The sequence below is a fragment of the Dicentrarchus labrax genome, unplaced genomic scaffold (genome assembly GCF_905237075.1).
Source record: "Dicentrarchus labrax unplaced genomic scaffold, dlabrax2021, whole genome shotgun sequence".
NCBI lineage: Eukaryota > Metazoa > Chordata > Actinopteri > Moronidae > Dicentrarchus > Dicentrarchus labrax.
Genome location: NW_026136709.1, coordinates 17,811,426 through 17,832,517, shown reverse-complemented (window position 1 = coordinate 17,832,517; position 21,092 = coordinate 17,811,426). Strand labels below are relative to the sequence as shown.

The 21,092-nt window shown below is 42.3% G+C and overlaps 1 protein-coding gene across 1 annotated transcript in view; it reads right to left on the bottom strand.

Moving 5' to 3' along the window:
* Nucleotides 1-21,092, bottom strand: part of gli3 (GLI family zinc finger 3) — a 91,910-nt gene that overhangs the window by 18,979 nt on the left and 51,839 nt on the right. The window contains exons 5-6 of the mRNA XM_051410510.1: nt 5,590-5,795; nt 2,470-2,631 (exon numbers count right to left, since the gene is read on the bottom strand). Coding sequence (XP_051266470.1) covers nt 2,470-2,631; nt 5,590-5,795 — 368 coding nt within the window. The remainder of the gene's footprint in view (nt 1-2,469; nt 2,632-5,589; nt 5,796-21,092) is intronic.

Sequence of the window (21,092 nt, the reverse complement as noted above, 5' to 3'; positions counted from 1 at the left end):
AGAATTCAGTTGTGGTGAATTAGGAGAAAGGGGCACAGCCCAGGAGCAGGGCCAGTGTCCCACCACTGCAAAGCCTCATGGGATTGGTGTTTATTAATGCACAGCCCAAATGATAAATCGGCCAACCGGGGAGACAGAGAGAGGAGCGTCCTGGCTCGTAGCAGGACTGTCCCTCTAATTTCCTCTTGATTTATGAACGGGATGGCTGGTTACATGCCGCGTCATTAATTCTTGTGGCCAGGGAGGGTTTAGACAGGCCGGACTGACGGCATTGGAAATAAAAGCTAGCTCCAAAACTGGGGTTGAACTATCGCCGACACGCCTCGGGGCCACCTGACAGGGACGCTATCACAGGGGAGGGCTGAAGTGTGAATATAAGATTCACGAAAAAAATGCCTGTGCAACAGAAAACTTACTTTAGGACATGTTAAGACACTAAGGAGAACAATGATTCTGGATGTGAACAAAAATGACAGTAATCTTATTTCTCAGAATTAGTATACAATACAATAAAAAAAAATATTCTGAATTGACACAATTATTGGCAATCTACTAAAATGACAGCTCAAGAAGTATGATACAACAACTAACAATTAAATGGTTTGTATGAAACATAAGATTCAGTGTTCAAAATCTTTCTGATTAATGAGAAAAACGCCACAGAAATAGAAAAAACAGCAAGGAAATTTAAATGAACTAATAAAGACCACAAATACAGACTTTAGTATCGTGATCTGTGAGAGCTATGGCACTAATTAGGCAGTGCGAACATAGACAATAGCCCATTAAAGCACAAATAGGCAGGACAGGCCCATTGTTTCATTAGCACAAGTCTCACTGAAGGTAATTACACTGATGTGAAATAGACTAAAATAGCCACAGCAACATGGTAGCCCAGATTATCAGCGAAAGCCTCTTGATAGACTCTGCTCTTTGTATGTGTTTTTTTTTTCTGAAATCCAACAAAGCTTTAAAGTGTTAATTTTTCAGGCGCTGGAACACACATTGTTGAAACATGATGAGTTATTACCAGCAATGATCACAGGCGTTTTTTAAGTGAGGAGCATCGCATCTCCACTTAAATTTGGCCCTAATTGTTTTGTTTCAGTCTATTAATCTTAAAAAGTGACACAGAAGAAAGGATTTCTCCAGTGATGAATGGTGGGACATTCCAATTCCCACTTAATAGCAATTAATTTTCTGATACCCGCACAAGTTTGGCTAGTTTTAATTAGTTTGTTCAGAGGAATGGGAGGAACTTCACCCCGGATTTCCATGAAAGCGGCGTCTGCCTGACTAAATACATTCTCATCAAAGGGAGCGGGGTGAGGCTGTCCGACCTTTCTAAGATTCAGTGTGCGTTTAATTTCCTATTTACACTTTAAAATAACTCATTAGCATAAGTCCTCTGCACACAGTCCTGAGCCCAACACATTAAGACAATAGCTCATTTAAATCATGTCAAAGTAAAGTTGCAGGTCCCTCCTCGCCGTGGTTGAGCTGCAGCTTGATCTATATTTAGTACAACATAGGTGTATGTGAAGGTGCATTTTAAAGGTTGAATTCCCACTGGGGCCACCCATGCTATAATGTGCAGGTATAATACTTTCAGCAGTCCCAGTAGGCATGGATTTGGTGGGTGTCTTTTCACCGGCTGGGCTACATGTGGTTGAAAAACATATTTTTTTAGATGTCTAGGTTACATAAACCTTTATATATAACTTTATGTACAACTACATGTCAGTGTCTAGTTATAATACACTATATATTAAAATATAGTCATTTAAAGGTCCAGTGCATAAGATTTTGGGGGATATATAGAAGTGGAATATAATAGTCATAAATATGTTTTCATGAGTGTATGATCACCTGAAAATAAGAATCGTGTTTTTTTGTTATTTTCAGGGGGAGCGGGTTCTCTTAGTTTCTCCTACATGCTTGAAATGGGAGGGTGAGGCGAGGAGGTTGTATTCTGCAACTACACCACTAGATGGCACTAAATCCTACAAACTGGTCCTTTAAATGCTGTTGAAACACCGGTTATATGTAACCTAGATTTTTGATCTGCGTATTAACGCTTAACGGAAAATTTGGTGACCTTGAAAAAACAATTTAATTATCTGAAAAATGCAATGTCATAAAGCTGAAGACAAAGCTGACAATTTGGAAATCCAATTCACAGTCACACCCACGATATGCAGAGGTGGCCTCTATTATCCAACTTGGCCAGTGTTGTGAAGAACTGATTTCTAAACCTATACTTCGCATCATCAAAGTTACTGTAAGTTCAGAAAACTCCCATGGTCTGTGAATCTCACACACAAGAACTGCTGACCCTGGATCAGTTTCGGATATTTAAACCTAGCTAGGGATCCTGGATCAGCACACCTGAGACGCTTCGAAGTTTGTTCATGTGCGTGTCATAAACTGTGAGTCATGTGTGAGTCAGTTCCATCAGGGCTGACTTACTGTCCATTGCCTGCAGGTACTCCATGTGCAAGGCGCTGGCGCTGGTGGCTCCAGCTGTAGCCGCCACAGAGGGGAGCAGGTCGGTCGCATAAGGGCTACGGTGGCCCGCCAGCAGAGCCATCTGGTGGTAATACTCAGCTGTGGTCAGACCTGTGTGAGGGGCTGGAGCAGAAGAACGATCGGGTCAGCAAAGACGAAACAAGCAAACCAACAAGTGAAGCAGACAGGAGACAAAGAAAATGCATGAAAGTATTTTATTTAAAAAAAAAAGGTGGGTAGAAAGGGATTATTTGAAGAAGAGCGAATAGAGAACAGAATAAGAAAAAGAATTAGGTAGTGAGAAAAACAAGACAGGGAGAGCACCTGCAATGCATTATAAACCTGCGTTCATTTACATTAGATGATAATCAGCTCAGCAGAACAGTAATGAGCACATTAGCAACACCATCAAGTTAAGCAAAACAGCTGCACAGGGAGCATCACCTGAAGTAGAGAGCCTCACTGGGGATTACCGGATGCTTGCTCAGAGATTACAGTGAGTGTGCATTAGTGTTTGATTGATGCATTCACGCCGAGTACTGCATAACTGATCGTCTTACAATACAATTCTTAAACAGCCTTTTCTCTTCTCCTTACCGTTCCTTGATCATTTTGGAAAGAGCGCACAAGTGTGTGTGTTTGTGTGTGGTAAGAGTATGTGGGCTGACACATCTTTTGCCAGAGATGGTGCTTGTGTGTTTTACACATCAGGGCTGCAGTCTGCAGATATGCAACCTGCTCCTTGACTGTGCTCCCTTAAACTGCACAGAAAAACAAAAGGCCTAAATCTGCCCAGATATATCGGCATGCATAAAGATACAGCGAACGATTCTGCCTCCACTTCACTTTCTCTCTCTTTCTCAAAATGCCTCTCTTTTCCAAGTCATTCCCTTAGTTATAGTGTTGTAAGTCCTTGAACCGTAGCCTAAAAATAAACATCTGGTGGTGGGCTTCCTTATGCAAATATTCTAAGAAAGAGAGAGGGAAAAGACTAACACTGTGGTTTTGGATGCAAATATAGAATCGGTTCAGACCCACAGAGTGCTGCCGCTCTTTTTCCCCCCCAATTGAGGAAATAAAGAGAAAATAAATAAAGAAACACTGTATGAGGAGATTTCCTCTTAAGGCTGGCCTCTATGCCTGCAATATGCATCCATGATTGGTTGAATGAATGAAAGAAAAAATACTAAATTAATTCGATCTGGGTATTATGTCTTCAGTGGAGGGGAGGGGGGGGTTTCTTAATTGTCTCCACTGTTCCGCCTTAGCTTTGCTTTTGCATTCAGCTATAATATGGCCCATTCAGTATCCACACACAGAAAAAGGGCTTTGCGGAATTTCTAAATCAGAAATGCTGGCATCCGAATGCAATCCTGAGGGCAAAAAGGGGGAGTGGGGGTAGGCTCTGAGTGTGGCACCCAACGTGGAAAAGGCAGAGACTTGCCTCAGGACTTGGTGAGCCACCGGGTGCTCCTTCAGCATTACAATAGGATCAGGGGCAAGCCTACCTCTGAACCCGATCTTGTGTAGAAAAGAGTAATATTGTGAAGGAGGAGCAAAAAAAAACCAAACAAAAAAAAGATGTGAAAGCAAATGTGTGGCAGCGAGAGGGTGGCACTAAATCCCACCCACTTTAAATCTCCATTAGATTCTGTTAATTAATTCATCATTATTCAAATGCACTTTTTGGTAGGAAAAAAATGCATACCGAGGAAGGAGGCTCCCTGCAAGCATGGTGATATACTAACAACACAAAAGCTGATGGGTTAATTAATCACTGGATTGATTAAAGGAGTAATTAGGTGCCTCATTCACCATTCACAGCATTATAAACTGAAAGGGGATCATGTGGTAGGTTGGAGAAACTATTTTGATTTAAAGCAAGCTGAGACTGGAACACATTATGTTGTGGTAATGGAAAATTGGAGGGTAGAGAGTTTGAGCCTGAGTATATACTTCCTGCTCGCAAAGCGCGGCGTTAGAGTACAGGAGAGCAAGGAGAGGGGCTGAGTGAGCCTAAGAGCAGAGACTCTTGGTCTTCACTTAGACACAGCTTTTAACAGACCTGGATGACATGAAGTTGAGTGTGCTGGTGTAGAGGAAATGCCCCTTGCTATCTGCCCCTTTCAGAAATATACTTCAACACAAGGTGGGGAGCTAAAGTGGGTCCCTGCTGCTGAAGTGCCAAAATGTTGATGGCTGACGACATGAGGGCCGTAATAGGTCATGAGGCCTTTTCAAGACCTTTATGATGAATGTAGATATTTGGCAAATAAGCTCTTTGATAAGCGTATTATTTATTATTTGCAGCTGTTCTGGCTGGCACAGATTTGTTTTGCTTGATCTTATAATACATTTATATTATATTCAGATAATATAAATGCCACCAATCCTTTCATCTCACAACACAAAACAAATATATTTATTATAAAGTGAGCGTTTTTCTTTTCAATATTGACATTTTGTATCATTTTTTTCAACTGGTTCTGGTGTCCACTTTAATTGATTTCTCAGTCCAAATCCATCATGAGATCTCAGGAAACAAATGCTCCCAGTAGGACACCATAACAACCGACCCCCCAACCCTGAACTTGAATCCGACCCTCCCTCTGTGCGCACGTTGTAACTGTACGTGACCCTGCCGCTCACTGATGCATCCTCCAGAGGTCTCTGACATGACTCACAGATCAAAAGGATTAGCCTCCCTCCAACCTGCGCCCCCACCCACATGGATCACGGCGCACTCATAATACTCCCATCCACCCGCTCCCTCACTCAGATAACATCCCACCAACCCCTGGGTCTTAATAGAGATGGATCTGGTTGCCTCTCACCTGACCTCTTCTGATCTCAAACAGGAATTAAACTGATAGAGAGAATCGAGATTCCTGCTAATAGCAATCGAACCTCACTAATCATTTTCAAATATCATTTTTAAGGGTCTGCTGAGGTTTTTGTCGGCCGTGTCTGCTCTGCTGGGGTTGCGTGCAGATGTGCATGTGCGTGTTGAGTGTGCATCTGTGCTGTGAGTGTATATATGCATCATGCTTTGTGCGTCGGTGTATGTTTCACTTTATTCACCATCTGCAGGGCTGAGGCCCCGGGTGGCTGACAGAACAGAGATGGAGGGGCTGCTGTGCAGTGAGCGGATGTAGTCCATGTATGGGTTGATGTAGGGGTGCGGAGGGTGAAAGGGCGACTCCGCCCCCACAGAGGGGTTCCGCTGGGGCGAGATCCGGATGAGGGGGATGTCGGCGAAAGCTGGACTGCCCGCTAGTGAAGGAGGCCTGTAGACACCAACAGAGAAGAACATATAGAAAGAACATTAATACGTATTTTAAATGTGCTGCTCAAACTCAAAATAAAACTTACAGCATGCATGCATGTGATTTCTGTAAACAGTGATGCTTACAGGACTGCTTTTTTGCGGGGGGCCAGTACACCGATAGATGCCACTAAATCCTAGACACTGGACCTTTAATGGGGCATTTCCCAGTTAAAGGGTTTTTTTGGGGGAGTTTTCCTTATCTGAACTGAGAGTCTAAGAATAGAAGGTTTTGTATATTGTACAGATTGTAAAGCCCCTTGAGGCAAATTAGTTATTTGTGATATTGAGCTGTATAAATAAAACTGACTTGACTTGAAAACTAATCTGCAGTTTCCAGTGAATTTGCTTCAAAAAGCATAAAATCATAAAATATCTAAAAAAGTTGAATCACAACACGAATCTCTGTCTGCAATCAGACTATTTAAGTCACCACATGTGGAAGAATAAGAAATCTTTTGATTCGACTGAGCTCTTACGTCACCAACATTAAGTGGAAACGAAACAATCCAGTTTCAACGGGGACATCTCTGGCCATCTAGATTTTACTACCTTGGGTGGACTGACAGTGGCAAGGCCAGACAAATGGACTGTGACACTATCTCTCTCTCTCCATCTGCAAGGCAGAGAGGAGAGCGCTGCATTCCAACTGCTCCCTACGCAGACATTTCCTCAGATCAAAGGCAGCTTTCACCACTGTGTCTTAATCAGAGGGAAACGTTAGACCGAGCTCACCGCTGGCCAGCGCCAGACAAGCAATACTACACCACTTTATTCAGATGGCTTCAAACTTGGCTTTGAGCTGAAACCGTGTACGGAATTGCACATGACTGTTACAATGTTGTACAAAATCATCAGCGAGATGCGCAATCCTTTTCTTTAAATAGAAAATATGAGCACTATCAGGCTATTCCTTTTTTATCAAAAAAACCTTTACAAAAAACTCTTTTGGCCTGAGATGTGAAATAAAGTTGAGAACAATCGAGAAAACTTCTTAGGAGCTAAGTTTTGAGATGAACTAATTTGTCTCCCTTCTTATAATTGGCTAGGAGGGCTAGGAAACTTCATAATGATGGCCTTCACCACAAAGGCCTTCCCCTGAGGATGTGGAGAAATCCACATATCAGCCAGACATTAACAGGCTAAGAGATTATACTGAATTAGCCCCTCCACTTCTCTGTGGCTCCCCAATGGACCAGTCTACTGTGACAAAAGTCCCCAGGAGAAGGAGAGGATGAGCGAAGGAGGGAGGGAGAGAAAAAGTGGGGGTTTAAGAGGGAGGTGAGGAGGAGATATGGAAAAGGGTGGGAAAAGACGGGAGAGAGGGGAAGAAAGAGTGAGAGACCTGGCCCAGAGTTTGTCTCAGAGTGACCTTGAGCAAGGCCAGGGGAGCGGAACAGCCCAATTACGACCTCCGCCCCTTCCCCTGATCCCCTACCGGCCCCTCCATCCCTCCACTTCACAGCCCCCTTAATGAAAGAGCTCAGGCCAGGGCAAATAATGAGCACTGAGGAGTGGAAACAACACACACACACTCGAGGACAGATACAGAAACACACAGACATATGTGTACACAGCCATTCACACATATAAACTTGTCTTCAGGATCGTTTCTGTAATGAGCCCGGAGGGGCTTGTGGGACGATTTTAAAGGCTTTCACCGTGTTCGAGTGTGTGACAACATGTCTCAGTGATGCTGAGGCAGGTGTGTGTGAAAAAACACTCTCAGGAGGGGAAGTCCAGAGAGGAATCTAAGGAAAAGGCTCATTGTTAAAGTGTGCAAAGGTGACAGGATTGTAAGGGATCATATCAGATGTTGCACAATGGTCATGGAATTTTTTTCCAGCCTCCATTTGACTGGTGTGTTTCTGCACGTCTCATGTTGAGAGATTCATGAGAAATTGTTTCACTTCCTCCACACTTGGCAAGCCGAGGTGAGGGCAACTGTGCACATCCAAACAGGTGTGTGAAAAAGTGTGTTTATGATAAGCAAGTCATGCACCCTCATGCCACCATTACATGCCTCATTTACACAGATCACAACACAGCTGCAAAGTGATGCTCACTTTGATGTCACATGGCTGACCAAGCGCCTCACACACGTACACACTCGAGCACCCAGGAGCGCATGTAGCTGAGGGAAAACCTGCTTTGTCATTGATGACAGGAGAAAAATTTAAATAAAAACAGAAAATGTTTTAATCATTTAAAATCCTGAAATTCCCATATGTACCAGGTCCCATTTAATCGCCCATAAAGTATATGGGATAAATATTTTTGTGTCCCAGAAATGGCTGCATATGATGTTTTAGACATTTTCGATATAGAAGTGAGACCCCAGAAGGAATAGTAGAAAAATGTCATGACTTTTTTCCCTCGTCTGGCCCTCCACATGCCTGATTGAGGAGAGCCAGACACCCACTCCGGCTGCCATGACACTGATTAACCCTGTCATGCGTTGGCTGCATCTCCCTACACTGACCCTGGCAAAATGCCTCTGCTTGCCTTGTTTTTCCAATTAACTTAGCGAATAAGAACGGAGCCCTACTGGAAGGCCGGGAGTACTGGAAAAAAAAAAGCAGTGGTCAGAATACAAAAGAAAAAAAAGAGCACACACGTTGATTGGTAGGAAGATAGTGGCGCAGGGAGTTATTATTCAGCCTGTTGAAAGGTGAAAAAGGAAAAGAAAAGTTTGAAGAGAAGAAAGGGAAGAGAGAGAGAGATAGGTGTGTGAGGGAGGGAAGACAGTTGGAGCATGAACAGTAGTTGGGAGGAGGAGAAGGAGGGAGCGTGTGAAGATATGGACTATGAATTGGGAGGGAAGGGTGGACAGAGAAGAGTTAGGAGAAAAGGGGGAGCTGGAGAAGGGGGGAGAGAAAAAGAGGTCTCAAGGGGTGCAGAGCCAGGTGTGAGGGGATTTGAGGAGGACAGGAGAGAGATGAATGGTCTGGAGGAGTGTGGTGTGTCTCTGTACTAGTGAGAGAAAAAGCAAGAGAGTGTCCGATCCTCCGTTGTTCAGCTGCTCTCTGCAGGGTCGTGATCGTCTTAGCATCTGCCAGTATGCATTAATCAACATGACGAAAGGAAGTAATCTGACAACGTGCAATGTGTGTGCAGGAATGTTCGCTCTGTGTGTGTGCTGATGTGTGAGTAGCTGTGTGCCAGAGAAGCAGCGTCTTAGTTACACCTGATTTAAGATTTACATCAAAGCTGTACCGCAGGGTTTGCAGGCTTCTCTGCCCTAACAGAGAAAAAAACTTTTCCTTCACTCCTCTACTTCCCTTCGTAGGTTTATAATTCCTGTTAACCCTCAAAGAAGACATCCAGCAAACAGGGCACGAGGAAAGACTGAGCTCCTGACATATGGAAGCCATTTCCTTTCACGTGGCCTCGCTTAAACCAGCCAGCGCCTCTTTAAGACATCGCATGTTTACACGGGGCGGTCTGTGGATTTTAAACTGTCGTCTTATTTCACCGGATGAATATACACTTGCCAAGTGTAAATATGCCCCCAAAAGATTTTGAGGTTTCATGGAGGGGTGTGTGTTCATGTAAACAGGCCTTGAATCTTTGTTTGGAACAAGGTTATATCAACACTAATAATTTTTTGGGGTGAAAGCTGCAGTAGAAACACACAGTTGCGGTGAAGGTTGATGACTTCACTTACTACAGAAGGTATCATTGTGGTGCGGCAGTTAGAACTGGTGGTATTGACACAGCGGTCTGCTAAAACAGGAACCATGCTTTGCAAAATACTTTTAGCTCAAGCATGAAATGGTTGCGCATGAAATAAAATGAACATTTCTTGATGTGTGCTCCGCAGAAGGGTACAGGAAATTGGCAGGTCCAAATCCAATAATCCAGCAACTGTGAATGTTCATGGGCCATACTTTTTTCATCCATGGCTGCTGAAGTGGTCCAAGAAAGGAGATTTGAAAGAGAAAAAACAAAGGAGCTGAGAGTCACGATAACAACCAGCAGAGGTTAGATTAAACCCTAACCTTACTTCATTAACACTGACACTTGAGAAATCGCCATTAAGAATCACCCAGACAGCAATACAATAAACAGTACTACAATAGTAAAAACCAATATAAATACATCCATTTTTATCTTTTACAGTAAAGTGATAAGTTGCAAAAGGAAGCAAAAGAAACTGGAAATGTCTAAATTTTTTCTACATTGGCCTATAGTGAAAATTATGAGCACAGAGCCAAAATGATAGCCTAGCTTCAGCTAACATTAGCCATATCGCCCTATGTGGCATCCATTCAGAGGCTCACCAAGAGGTAGGTGGACCTGCATGACTAGCAAATTAAGATTTTAAAAAGTGGCCGCTCAGAACGAAAACACAGAATGTAGACAAAAATGGCTGCGTTGGTCAGGGTGTGTGTTGCTTCAGATACTGGTGAGACGATTTAATATGAAGTCCAGTTTGAGAAACAAATTAATCCATTCAATGGTTTTTCAGACACCAACAACAACTGTTCTGGAAAGACAGCAGCAGTTATTTCACCTTTCATTGTGATGATTGTGAAGTGAACAGTAGCAATACAGCATTCATGTTACAAAGTACCGTAAAGCTTCCAATAAAAGCAGGATCCCTAATAGACACAGGTCTCTTTTAAAAGCCTGGTGTGGCTACACGTTTTGACAAATAAACGGTCTCCAATAGAGGCCTGGTCTGGATTTTATAGAAATTATCTTGATGTATAAAATCTCTTAAAACCCACCAAGTCGCCTGCTTGAGTGAGTTTTAAGTCATTTCAATCTCCTGCACAAATATAAGTGTTTAAACTTCTGTCAGCATGTACATGCTGCACATCATTAGATCAGTTATAGATTCTCCACAATTCAATCGTTCACTATATTTTACGAAAACTATCAACGCCCAAGTATAACGCTAATTCATTCTGACTTACCAGTAACATGGTGAACAAGAGAGACGGAAAATTTGCTGAACAAAATTCAAGAGAAGCAGCAGTTAGAGTTTAGTTTAGTAAAGGAATTAAAGGCCTGTCCCAAATAGAGGCCTGTCCCCAATAAAGGCAGGGGGAGTTCAGTGATTTAAGCAAATAAACGCCCAGGCTATTATTAGAAGTTTTTGTAATCTAGCAGGATTGTACGTTTGCATGTATTTGATAGGCCAATGTTGTGCCTTGTCGGGTGACAGTCATAGCAAAAGTTGAGCCAGTTTCATCTTTTTTGTCAGCTGACTTTGCATTTTTTAACACAAGCCCCTACTGCACTAAAATGAATGGCAATTATTGAAGTGCCTACTTAATTAAGTAGGTAAATGAAGTCCTTGGTTGACAAACTTAAACTACTGCAGTGATGTTGCTCTATATTTCAAGGTGATGATCTTGTACTGGAAGGACAACACTTTTAAAATGGTGTCCTCATATGTGATAAATATCCAGGAAGCAGAGGAAGTACGAGGGTGCAGGTTAAACCCATGTACGCCCGTCTTTCTTGACATGTTACACCTGTGGCCACAAGGGGCTGAGTGAGGTGGGAACTGGGGTTTTGGAGGGTACTGGGATCAGTCAGGTTCGCTCCTGACCGCGGCTGACAGCATCACACAGCAATTCCCCCTCCAACCTCACCTCAATCTCACCACCTCATAGAAACCCCCCCCCCCTCCACACCAACCCCCTGACCCACCCAGCCACAGCATAAGGCTGCCACCGCTCTGAAAGCCTAAACCAGAGGGGAGGAAGAGAGCAGCTCCTGACAGCGGAAACAGAAGCACTTTAAAGCTCCAAACCCTTTCACTGAGATCAAAGGGCCACAGGAACAGAGCCAGCTGAGACCCAAGGAGAGAGGAAAGGGAGCTGAGACAAGGGGAAAGAGAGAAGACAGACAGACAGAGACTAAGAGACAGACACAAACAGAGGAAGGTAGATATATTCTGGACTCCTAATGATTTTATGGGAAAGTCTTCATTAAGTTCGGCCACTGAAGCACATTCCAATTACTTCATTTTCCACATTGCTAATGACAATAACAGCAGTAGTTAAAACTGAATGTTACTTTCAGCTCCAGCTTGCCTCCAGTAAGACAACTGCCCTCTGGATGGGGCTGCTGTGGCAAGAAAAATAATAAAAATAATAAAAAAGGTGGATACATTTAAAAAATAAATCTTTGTCATCCAAAGCCGGCAATTTCAACCCCTGAAACTGAGACAACAATGGATACATGGTGTGATGCAGATGGCAAATAAAGATTTTCAGAAATGCTGACATATGATTGTCATGTCATAAATCTTTCAGGAACATGACTGACACACGTCAGCTTTCCAGCAATGTTAAGAAGCCAACTACCTTGTAGTACATGTAGAAGGATCTACTGGCAGAAATGCAATATAATATTCATACGTATGTTTTCTTTAGTGTATAGTCACCTAAAAATAGGAATCATTATGTTTTTGTTACCTTAGAATAAGACACTTTCATCTACAGAAGCAGCAGGTCACCTTCCACTGAGGCCGCCATGTTGAACCGCCATGTTTCTACAGTAGCCCAAAACGGACAAATCTAATACTGGTTCTGGATAGGGCCGTAGATTCCATATATATTTTTCCTGTTTCCACTGTCAAATAATTCAAATAGAGTTTTCAAGCATATCCCCCAGATTCATCAGCAGATGGAGGACCTATCACCTGTGCTTATGAAAGCAGAACTCAACCAGTTGGATTTATGGTCGACGCAAGGGGTTAACAGGAGTCCCACCATTTTGATTTATATTTCAGTGATGGATTTCAACTGTTGATAGCACTACTGCAACACTAGATGGATATGTTGTAGATGATCCAGCCTTATCGTGCTTTAATTATATTCCCCACATAAATGTGTTAACAGTCTCTCAAGCAATGGTCCATCTTGTTTCATAACTGAATATGGGACTATTCTGTGCAGTCGCCACAATTACAGTTTGTCGTTTCATTCACTGTGTGAAGAGTTTCCAGTGGAGATGACTACTGGGAAAAAACAAGTAGCCAAATATATGAATATATCAAGAGTCCATTGCAGGTTGAATGTTTGGGAAATCAGAATTTTGCTAATTTAACCCAGTAGTACATAGATGCTGAAGGGGTAAAAAAATCGCAACTCCTTAACCCAAGACTATAAATGCAGTTTCATTAATGCACTATTTTGCTTTAATGTCAGTAAGTCAAAGAAGGAGATTCTACTTTTTCCTTTTTTTAAATTGTCTTGCAAACATTTAGAAAGAAAATCAGAAAAATGCTAGCACTGACAGAAAAAAACCCAAAATAGCTTTTTGAACTCGCAGCAACAAACAGGGGATGCAGTTATTATACTTTCCTGTCAGACCAAACCAAAACAAGTAAGCAGGGGGTCAGAGTCTTGCTCAAGGTTACTATAACAGATCAGATGTTGCAGAGATCTAATCTGTCATTCTCTGGCTGCAGCCCTCATATCTGAAATCAACTTTTTTTATTATTCTCAGAACTCAGCTGGTACATTTTAGTGATAAATGAAGGCCAGGAATGTGTACCTTCTATGAGCATTATCAGTTATAGCTAGTTGCCCATGTAATCTGAATTTCTTCCTCCTTCCTCCAGCTTTTTTGTTTTTCTTCTGGCTGGGCAGAGCAGACCGTGGGCCAGGCATGACATGGTGAGGTTGCCAGGCGTTCAGGGTAACTATGTACCCCGGAGCTGCGAGGGCTCTGTGTGACCCCCTGACATCAAAGGCCTGGGTGGGTTCAGGGGGTGGGGATGGCTTTCTATTCATGGTCACATCAAGCAGGATTCCCTCTCTGTGGGATACCTCTGGAGGCGTGCCAGACATTCCCATACACTGCGCAGTCACTTCACACACACACACACACACACACACACACACACACACACACACACACCACACACACACACACACACACACACACGCTGTCCAGTTGAATACCCAACACTCTCCTTCAGTTTCTCTCTCTCCCCCCCCGTGTGTTTCAGTCATACTCGCATTGTCTACATATAAGCAGCATACATGCACACTTGTCCTGCCAGAAGCATCTACAGTACATCCCTGTAGGCACGTATCACTTCCACGCCACTGGACTGATAACATATGTTTATCTACAGGAGCCAGTGAGTGTGACAAGCTCAAGTCATAACAAACGGGTCCAGGTGTCATAAGATCTGGCTATATCTGCTGGCTGTGTGAACTCCAGAGGAGTCATGACCCTACTGAAGGTGCGTCACACATGAAAAATACTTCTCGTTTTAAATCAAGGCACTCCTTACACTTCAACCGAGAAATAATAAGGGTTATGCAACAGACTTACATCTTTTCACCACTTGCACTGGTTCCAAATTATGACCAAACACAATCGTCGTTTTGAGAAGTTTATATTTGCCCTTGCAGTTTTTTTTTGGGGGGGGGGGGGTCCACAGGCTGTTTCGAAAACCATTTTTCCACACTGCAATTAAATGTAATTTCAGCCATAGAGATAAGAATGTCTGCCAAAACAAATCAACAGGGTATATAGCAAGAAAATGAAAACATGAAAGTGAAATTACACAAAATGAGCCTGGCTTTTTTCCTGTAATTTAAAGAGGGCTGGAATCAGGGAACAAACAGACCAAAAAAAAAAAAAAAAAAATGTTTTCTTGTTCCCTTTTGGTCCTTTCCCATGCTTGATTTTGCCCTTTTACAAACAGAACAATCGTTTTGCATGGAGCATTCCTCCTTCATCTCCACTCGCTGCAAATTACTTGATGGCTGCTTTTTTTTCCAAAGCAAGCACAGGTGGAATTAGCGCTGCTCTCAGTGAGTGTTTTGACTTCCTCTGGCATGCCGCGGGCTAGAGAGAAGACTGGAGGGGACTCCTGGGTGTTGAAGTGTTAAACTTCTGAAAACAGGGAGGAAGCACATCTATCTTTCCTTTTCCTCTCAAGTAATGTCTCGACGGCCCTGATGCCTTTTACACAAAAACTCAGCTGACGCCTGCAGCTAAACAGGGTTCAGGTTCCACACCCCAACGCCTCTGCTACCCCAACAAGTCAGGTAATGAGCGTGTGCGTCTTTGCGTGTACAGCCCATCTCAGGTGAGGAGAATGAGTGTGGCCCAGGGCTGCGAGGAGCGGCGTGGATCCCCCTCAATTCACCACGTCACGCTGGGCTGCTGAAATGAGCAGCCGCACGGATGGGCCTGAGCAAATCACAAACAATACGCAGCGCTACAAGACAGCAGAGACACACTGCTGGAGATGGTTAATCCTTCAGACAGAGATCTGAAGTAGAACAGAAAAACGGGGGTTGGGAGGAAGAGGAGGGTCGGAGGGAGAGCTGAGACACAGAGGGGGGAAAACAGGAGCATCAGGTACAAGACACAAAAATATATGTTTCCTTCTCAGCACTGAAAATCTCCTTTTCAGACTGAAATCCATCACGTTTTCCTAATACATACTTCTTGTAGGGGTGGGGAAGGAAAGAAAATCTGGACAGAAGAAAGGCAAGTGCTGGTGGGAAAGTGAACAGACACAGCCTACTTTATTCTAGCCATTTCATCCATCTTGTTGGACTAATAAAATGTCAAGTGGAGTTCCTTGATATTTAATCATGAAGGGGCTGAGTGCGTAGTGGTGCCAAGCTTAGGCTTGCTGAAGCTTTGGGAGGCTTAAACACAGACCTGTGCAAATTTTGGATATACCCAAAGGAGGATGTTTCACAAAACTGCTACATAAGTGACACAAAACTGATATGAATGGGAGGGAATTCCTAATAAGCCTGCTTTGGGAAGGATTTACTTTTTCTGACTTTGGCTCTAGGAACAAGTTTCTCAGCCTTATTTGATCCCTTTAAATAAACTTTCATTCCTAATGTAGTAAAATCACTAACACGGAGATGTCAAAAAATGATGGATGCAATAAAAAGCTTGCTGTATTCTTACAAGTGCGATCACCCTGCAGCTGTGTGAATGACTGCGCATATTTCTGAAGCTCCCACCGGACACTTGTGAGGGGAGAAAAAAACAAAAAAACTTGCTGACCCCCTCCCACAAAAAGAAACCCCAAACAAGTGAAGTATCATGGGAGACAGAAGTAGCGAAGGGATTCTTTCTGTCTCATTCCAAACTCCAAACGACATTATTAGATGAAACTATTCTCTATCACACTATCAGATGTAATGGACACCACATCTGATAAGGGAGATAACGAAGGGCTGAGAGAAAAGAATCGCTTTATGTGATATGAATTAATTTTCATTGGTGGGGAGAGTGTAAGAGAAGTGAAATTTTCTGTGATTTGGAAGATAAACATCGAAAAAAGGGAGGAGAAGAGGTGCAGAAGCTGTAAGGGAGGCAATGAACTCATTTCCTCTTACATTAAAACTGCAAATGGTCTTCAGCAGAACAAACTGGAGTGAAGGCATTTTAAACATGTGGTAATGTTTCATTTGTTGCATTTAGGTTTCGTAAATCACATATTGAAGGCTTGACTAGGAAAGATGGAAGCGAAGGAGAGTGAGGGAGAAAAGGAAGGGAGGGACAGAGGGACGATGGAAAATGAGGAGAGTTGGAGAGGATTTATGACCCTGTTCCCCTGGTCTCGTTACTTGCTGTAACTGGCCCCCAGAGTGGGATCGCAGGGTCTGGAGCCCACAGCCCGGAGATCAGAGTAATGGAAATTCCACATTTCTACACTGCTACAGCATGACGTCTGTAGGGCACAGGCTGAAAAAGAAAAGTTGAAAACTGACTGGGTCTACAGCTAAAATTGATTATTGTGCATTAGGTAAGGAGCAAAATATTTCCTTTGTAAAATCAGCATTTCCTCCGATTGCAGAAAGGCAAAAATGACAGCTTCTGTTAGCGGGAGGCTCGTTTTTAAAACTACTATTTGTGAAGAGAAGCAGACGTCAGGACAGCGGCTGCCTGAGGTTGTGGAGACGATGTGAGGCAGCGTGCTGCCAGCTCTGGGTAATATCTTGACAGTCACTGCTGTTCTCTAATAGCTCAACGCCAATGAGAGGAGGGTCTTTTTACAAAACCAATTAAGAACCGGCACGGCTCATAAAAGTGACAGTCTGCCACACCCATCAAGTAAGTTACCACCAAAGCCAGTAAAGACTGTGAGCTTTTACTTATGTGCTCTATGAATGTAATACATCATACAAATTAAATCTTACTTAAGATTTGTTTAGCGCTGCTGAAAAATGAATTAAATAGTCAAATGGCATAAATTTAATCAGCAACAATTTTATAATCAGTTAATTGTTGAAATACTAATATTGTCTGGTTCCACCTTCTCCAGTGTGAGAATTTAATTATTTTCTTTGTCAGATATCTAGTGTAAAGTGACTATTTTGGTCGTAATAAATATATATGTATATATTTTTAAAACATAAATACGTCACCTTGGGCTGAAATTGTAACAGATGTTTTTGGCTATATAACATTTTATAGACAAAACAATAAATCAAGAAAATAATAGGCGGATTAAGTGATAATGAAAATAATCATTAGTTCCAGCCATATTTATAATGCATATTATAATTATTTCAATTTTTCAGGATGAAAATTGCAAATGATACATTATTAAATGTCTGAGATGAGAAATGTGTATGGACTGTAAGAGGGTAAAAAAGGAAAATTAATATGGATTTAAATGTAATTGTGTTTGTTTCATTCTTCTAAGAGGAAAATAAGTTAAGAATTGCAAAACAAAAATTAAAAATGGCAGTGAAATAAATAAACCAACGTCAAAACAGTAGTATTTCATATGTGTGTGTGTGTGTGTGTGTGTGTGTGTGTGTGTGTGTGTGTGTGTGTGTGTGTGTGTGTGTGTGTGTGGGTGTGTGTGTGAGCATGAATGCATGAGCACACATACACACACACACACACACATATTAGCGCAGAGCTGTTGGCACCTGCCTGTTATCTCTTCCCCTCAGACCTGGTTTTCCATTGTGCTCCATGGGAGAGCTACAAATTGAGATCTCAAACATGAAGAGGGGGGCAAATGACTTGTGTATAGAAAATCAAATCCACTAATGTGTTACATGCGCAAATTCACAGGCCGCGTATTAGAGATTAATGTATTCCTCTTTTATCGAAAAATGTACCTTTTTCAAGAGATATTTATAATGGAGGCTAAAATTAAATTCAACCGAGGCCCAACACAGAAGAAATTACAATGAACAGGAAATATTTGTTTAACGAATAATCAGATTTGATTTGCGTGAATAAAAGCGTTTTGTAAGGAATCATTTGTAGATTAGAAATACTTTGAATTCTTTTCTTTAGTTGACTAAACTATTCACCGTTAAGACATACTAAATCAGTCATAGACCGTTTAGCCAAAAAAAACATTAAAAATGCATGTGATATTTAATAACTATGGACAAACACACACACAGCAGCGGGAGCAGCCTCAGTGTAGGTAATCCTAGCCTGGTTAGTAGAGTTTTGGAACATGTCTTAACAGATCTCCATGGGTAATGACTCTACCCTAAAACCTTTACAGGCCTTGTCAAATATCTGCTGTGCCAAACTCTTTTTTTTCCCCTCTTTTTTCCCCCCAACCTGCTGGATCCATCATTCTCAGAATACACAGGTGCCTTCAAAATATCATGGTCCTGTGCACAGGCTGAATAGAAAAAAGGCTACACTGCCCATTTAGGGTTCTGAAACTGGTGTATTACAAAAAAATAGATATACTGTAACTTCAATCTGCCCACATTTCTGCTTAGGCATTTATCTCCTTTCTCTCTAAATCCTGAAATTGCCTCAGAAAAAAAGGGGAGAGATACTTTACCCTCTTAGCACATTTTCACAGAGTGGTGCACAACTTTCTTTCTTCCCTTTTTTTTCTCCAGTGAAAATTGAAGAGGCTTTATGTCAAATACGGCTAAAGCCAGCCTCTCCATATCAAACAACGCAGCGCGAAAATTACTGTGGCGATGATAAGGCTGCCAGATAGAGTGGGAGAGGAGAGGCGAAGGGGGGAAAAAACTGAAAGGAAGTGACTCTACTCAATTATACTGCAAAATTGGTATGACTGAATATTTTTCATTCAGGTGACTGATAGTATCAGTGAAACTGCAATGCAGATAAATAAAGGAGCCTTCTGTCAAGAATAAACACCATTAATCATGAAGCCAGCTACTGCGTGACCGCCTGTCCCCCTGACTTACTCCATAGAGAAAGTATTAAAGGGGGGGGAGATGGAGGGAAACCAGTGACTGCACCAGAGAAGGGGTGACCTATGAAGTCACACAGAATGGGTTTTGGACAGTTAGAGAGGAGGATGAAAAAGTGCCCTTCGCCTCTCTCCCCTGCTTTTCGGTGACAGCAGCCATATCTGGACAGAAATTATCAGATGAGATTATGAAATAATCATTAATTCCTAATGTAATTTATGGCTCCACTTCACATTCTGTTTAAGTCTAGACAATATTCAAATGTGAATATTCTTACAATATCGTCCAGCAAGCTGTGATTTTTATTCTTTTTTTACTGCAGAGAATCTGATATAATGTTGTTTGTTATGAAAAATATGTAGTTACAAATTCCAGCTACTGGGTCATATGTAGAAAAATTGTGTTGAAGTATGGCCTGAAACGGAAATATCATCTACTAAATAAGGCCTTGACACAGCAAAGTCAGATCACACCATGAATAGATGAAGCTGCACACTTACAAAACCTTCTTCCTCTAGCTTCTATAAAAGCTACACTAGACCCTTTTGTCTTTCTATTGTTTTGCATTATGTGTGTGTTTCTGTGCTTGTGCTTGTGCTTGTGTGTGTGTGTATTGCATAGCTCTGCCTCGTCCCATCTGGAAGGAGGTGTTGAGATAAGACCGTGGTCTTTATGCTAAGCAACACGCCGCTCCTCCATGCCCAGATTGGGCGCTCTGACAACAGTTTATGTAAATAACAAAACAACACGGCACACATCTTTTAAAAAAAAACAACCTCCCTCCGCCAAAGGCAGAGGACAGCGAGGAGGAAGCGTGTGAGAATTGGTGCACGAAACAGTGTGAAATTGGGGAGAATCTCATGTGCCTACAGAAAATAAAATTGGAATTTGGAGGTTAACAAGGTGATTCACTCGTTTTTGTTTTTTTTTTATATACCACACTGCAATCAGACGCTTCTGAAGCAACAGCACACACAGCCCTTTCAGTCAATTCACTGCTTCTGGTTCGTCATTTCAGAGCTGAGGTTGTGCTGCGATGACAGAGATGTGTCGCAGCTCTCCCCTGGTACCTCCAGAATACCTTCCACAGTCAGGCAGGCCCGCAGCTGAACAAACACACTCCTGAATGAAATAACCACACAGGCTGGGAACACGGAAACGCACCCTCGCAGCCCCCACCTGCACTCTACCTCCACACTGACAGAAAATACAGCCCATGACTTTATTCATGAGCCAAACTCTGCAGTTGTCTTTTCTTTAAAATCTAACTTTTTGGTGGCATCTTTGAGCTTGTGATTTAAGGGATTTTTCTAAATCCCTTAAAACATCTTTAATGTGGTTATGGAAAAAAACTGCAGTCTTTAGTATAATTCTCTCTGCAGTCATTTCAGGACATAAAAAAATTGAGAGTTTATAAACTGATTTGTGTTTTGGTGTATAGAAAGTTACTGGATTATGTATTTATGTCTTACTTTACTTCTTCAGATCATTTAAATATTCATTTTATGGTTTTGAGTCATTTGAAACATTTGGGGGCTTCAACAAAAAATCTATATTTTGAACCATTTATTATTATATATATAAACAGAGTTAGAATACTAATATATTAACCACAAATCTAAAATCAAAATAACCAAAAAAAAGTCAAACTTCAGGGCATTCTGTTTTGGCTGTACAACTTTATTAACTCTAAATGGACTCCTCATATTGACTAATTCTGTCCTAAATCCACATAGGGTAGCTCTGCAAAAGGTTGTGAGTCAATTGCTTATCCCATAAGAATGTTTTGTTGTTTTAGTGGCCCCATTCACAGCACGAGGGCCCGGGACTCCAGAGTAAACTCTGATGCTGATAATTGACTTGTGACGAATACCTCTGTTTGTTCTTAGCGGTCTCCGGGTGACCGAGAGCAGGCGCTGAGCCGCATGAGAGGGCTGTTTTGTTTTGCTGTGTACCGTGGTCAGGCAATAAAGCTGGAATGAAAGGAGCGGTCTCTTCTCTTGGCCCCGGCCTCCCCCCTAACTCCCATTAAGCCAGTCCCGACACAATGGTGGTGGCAGAGGGGACCAGAGCTCCCATGGAGAGCCTGCTCT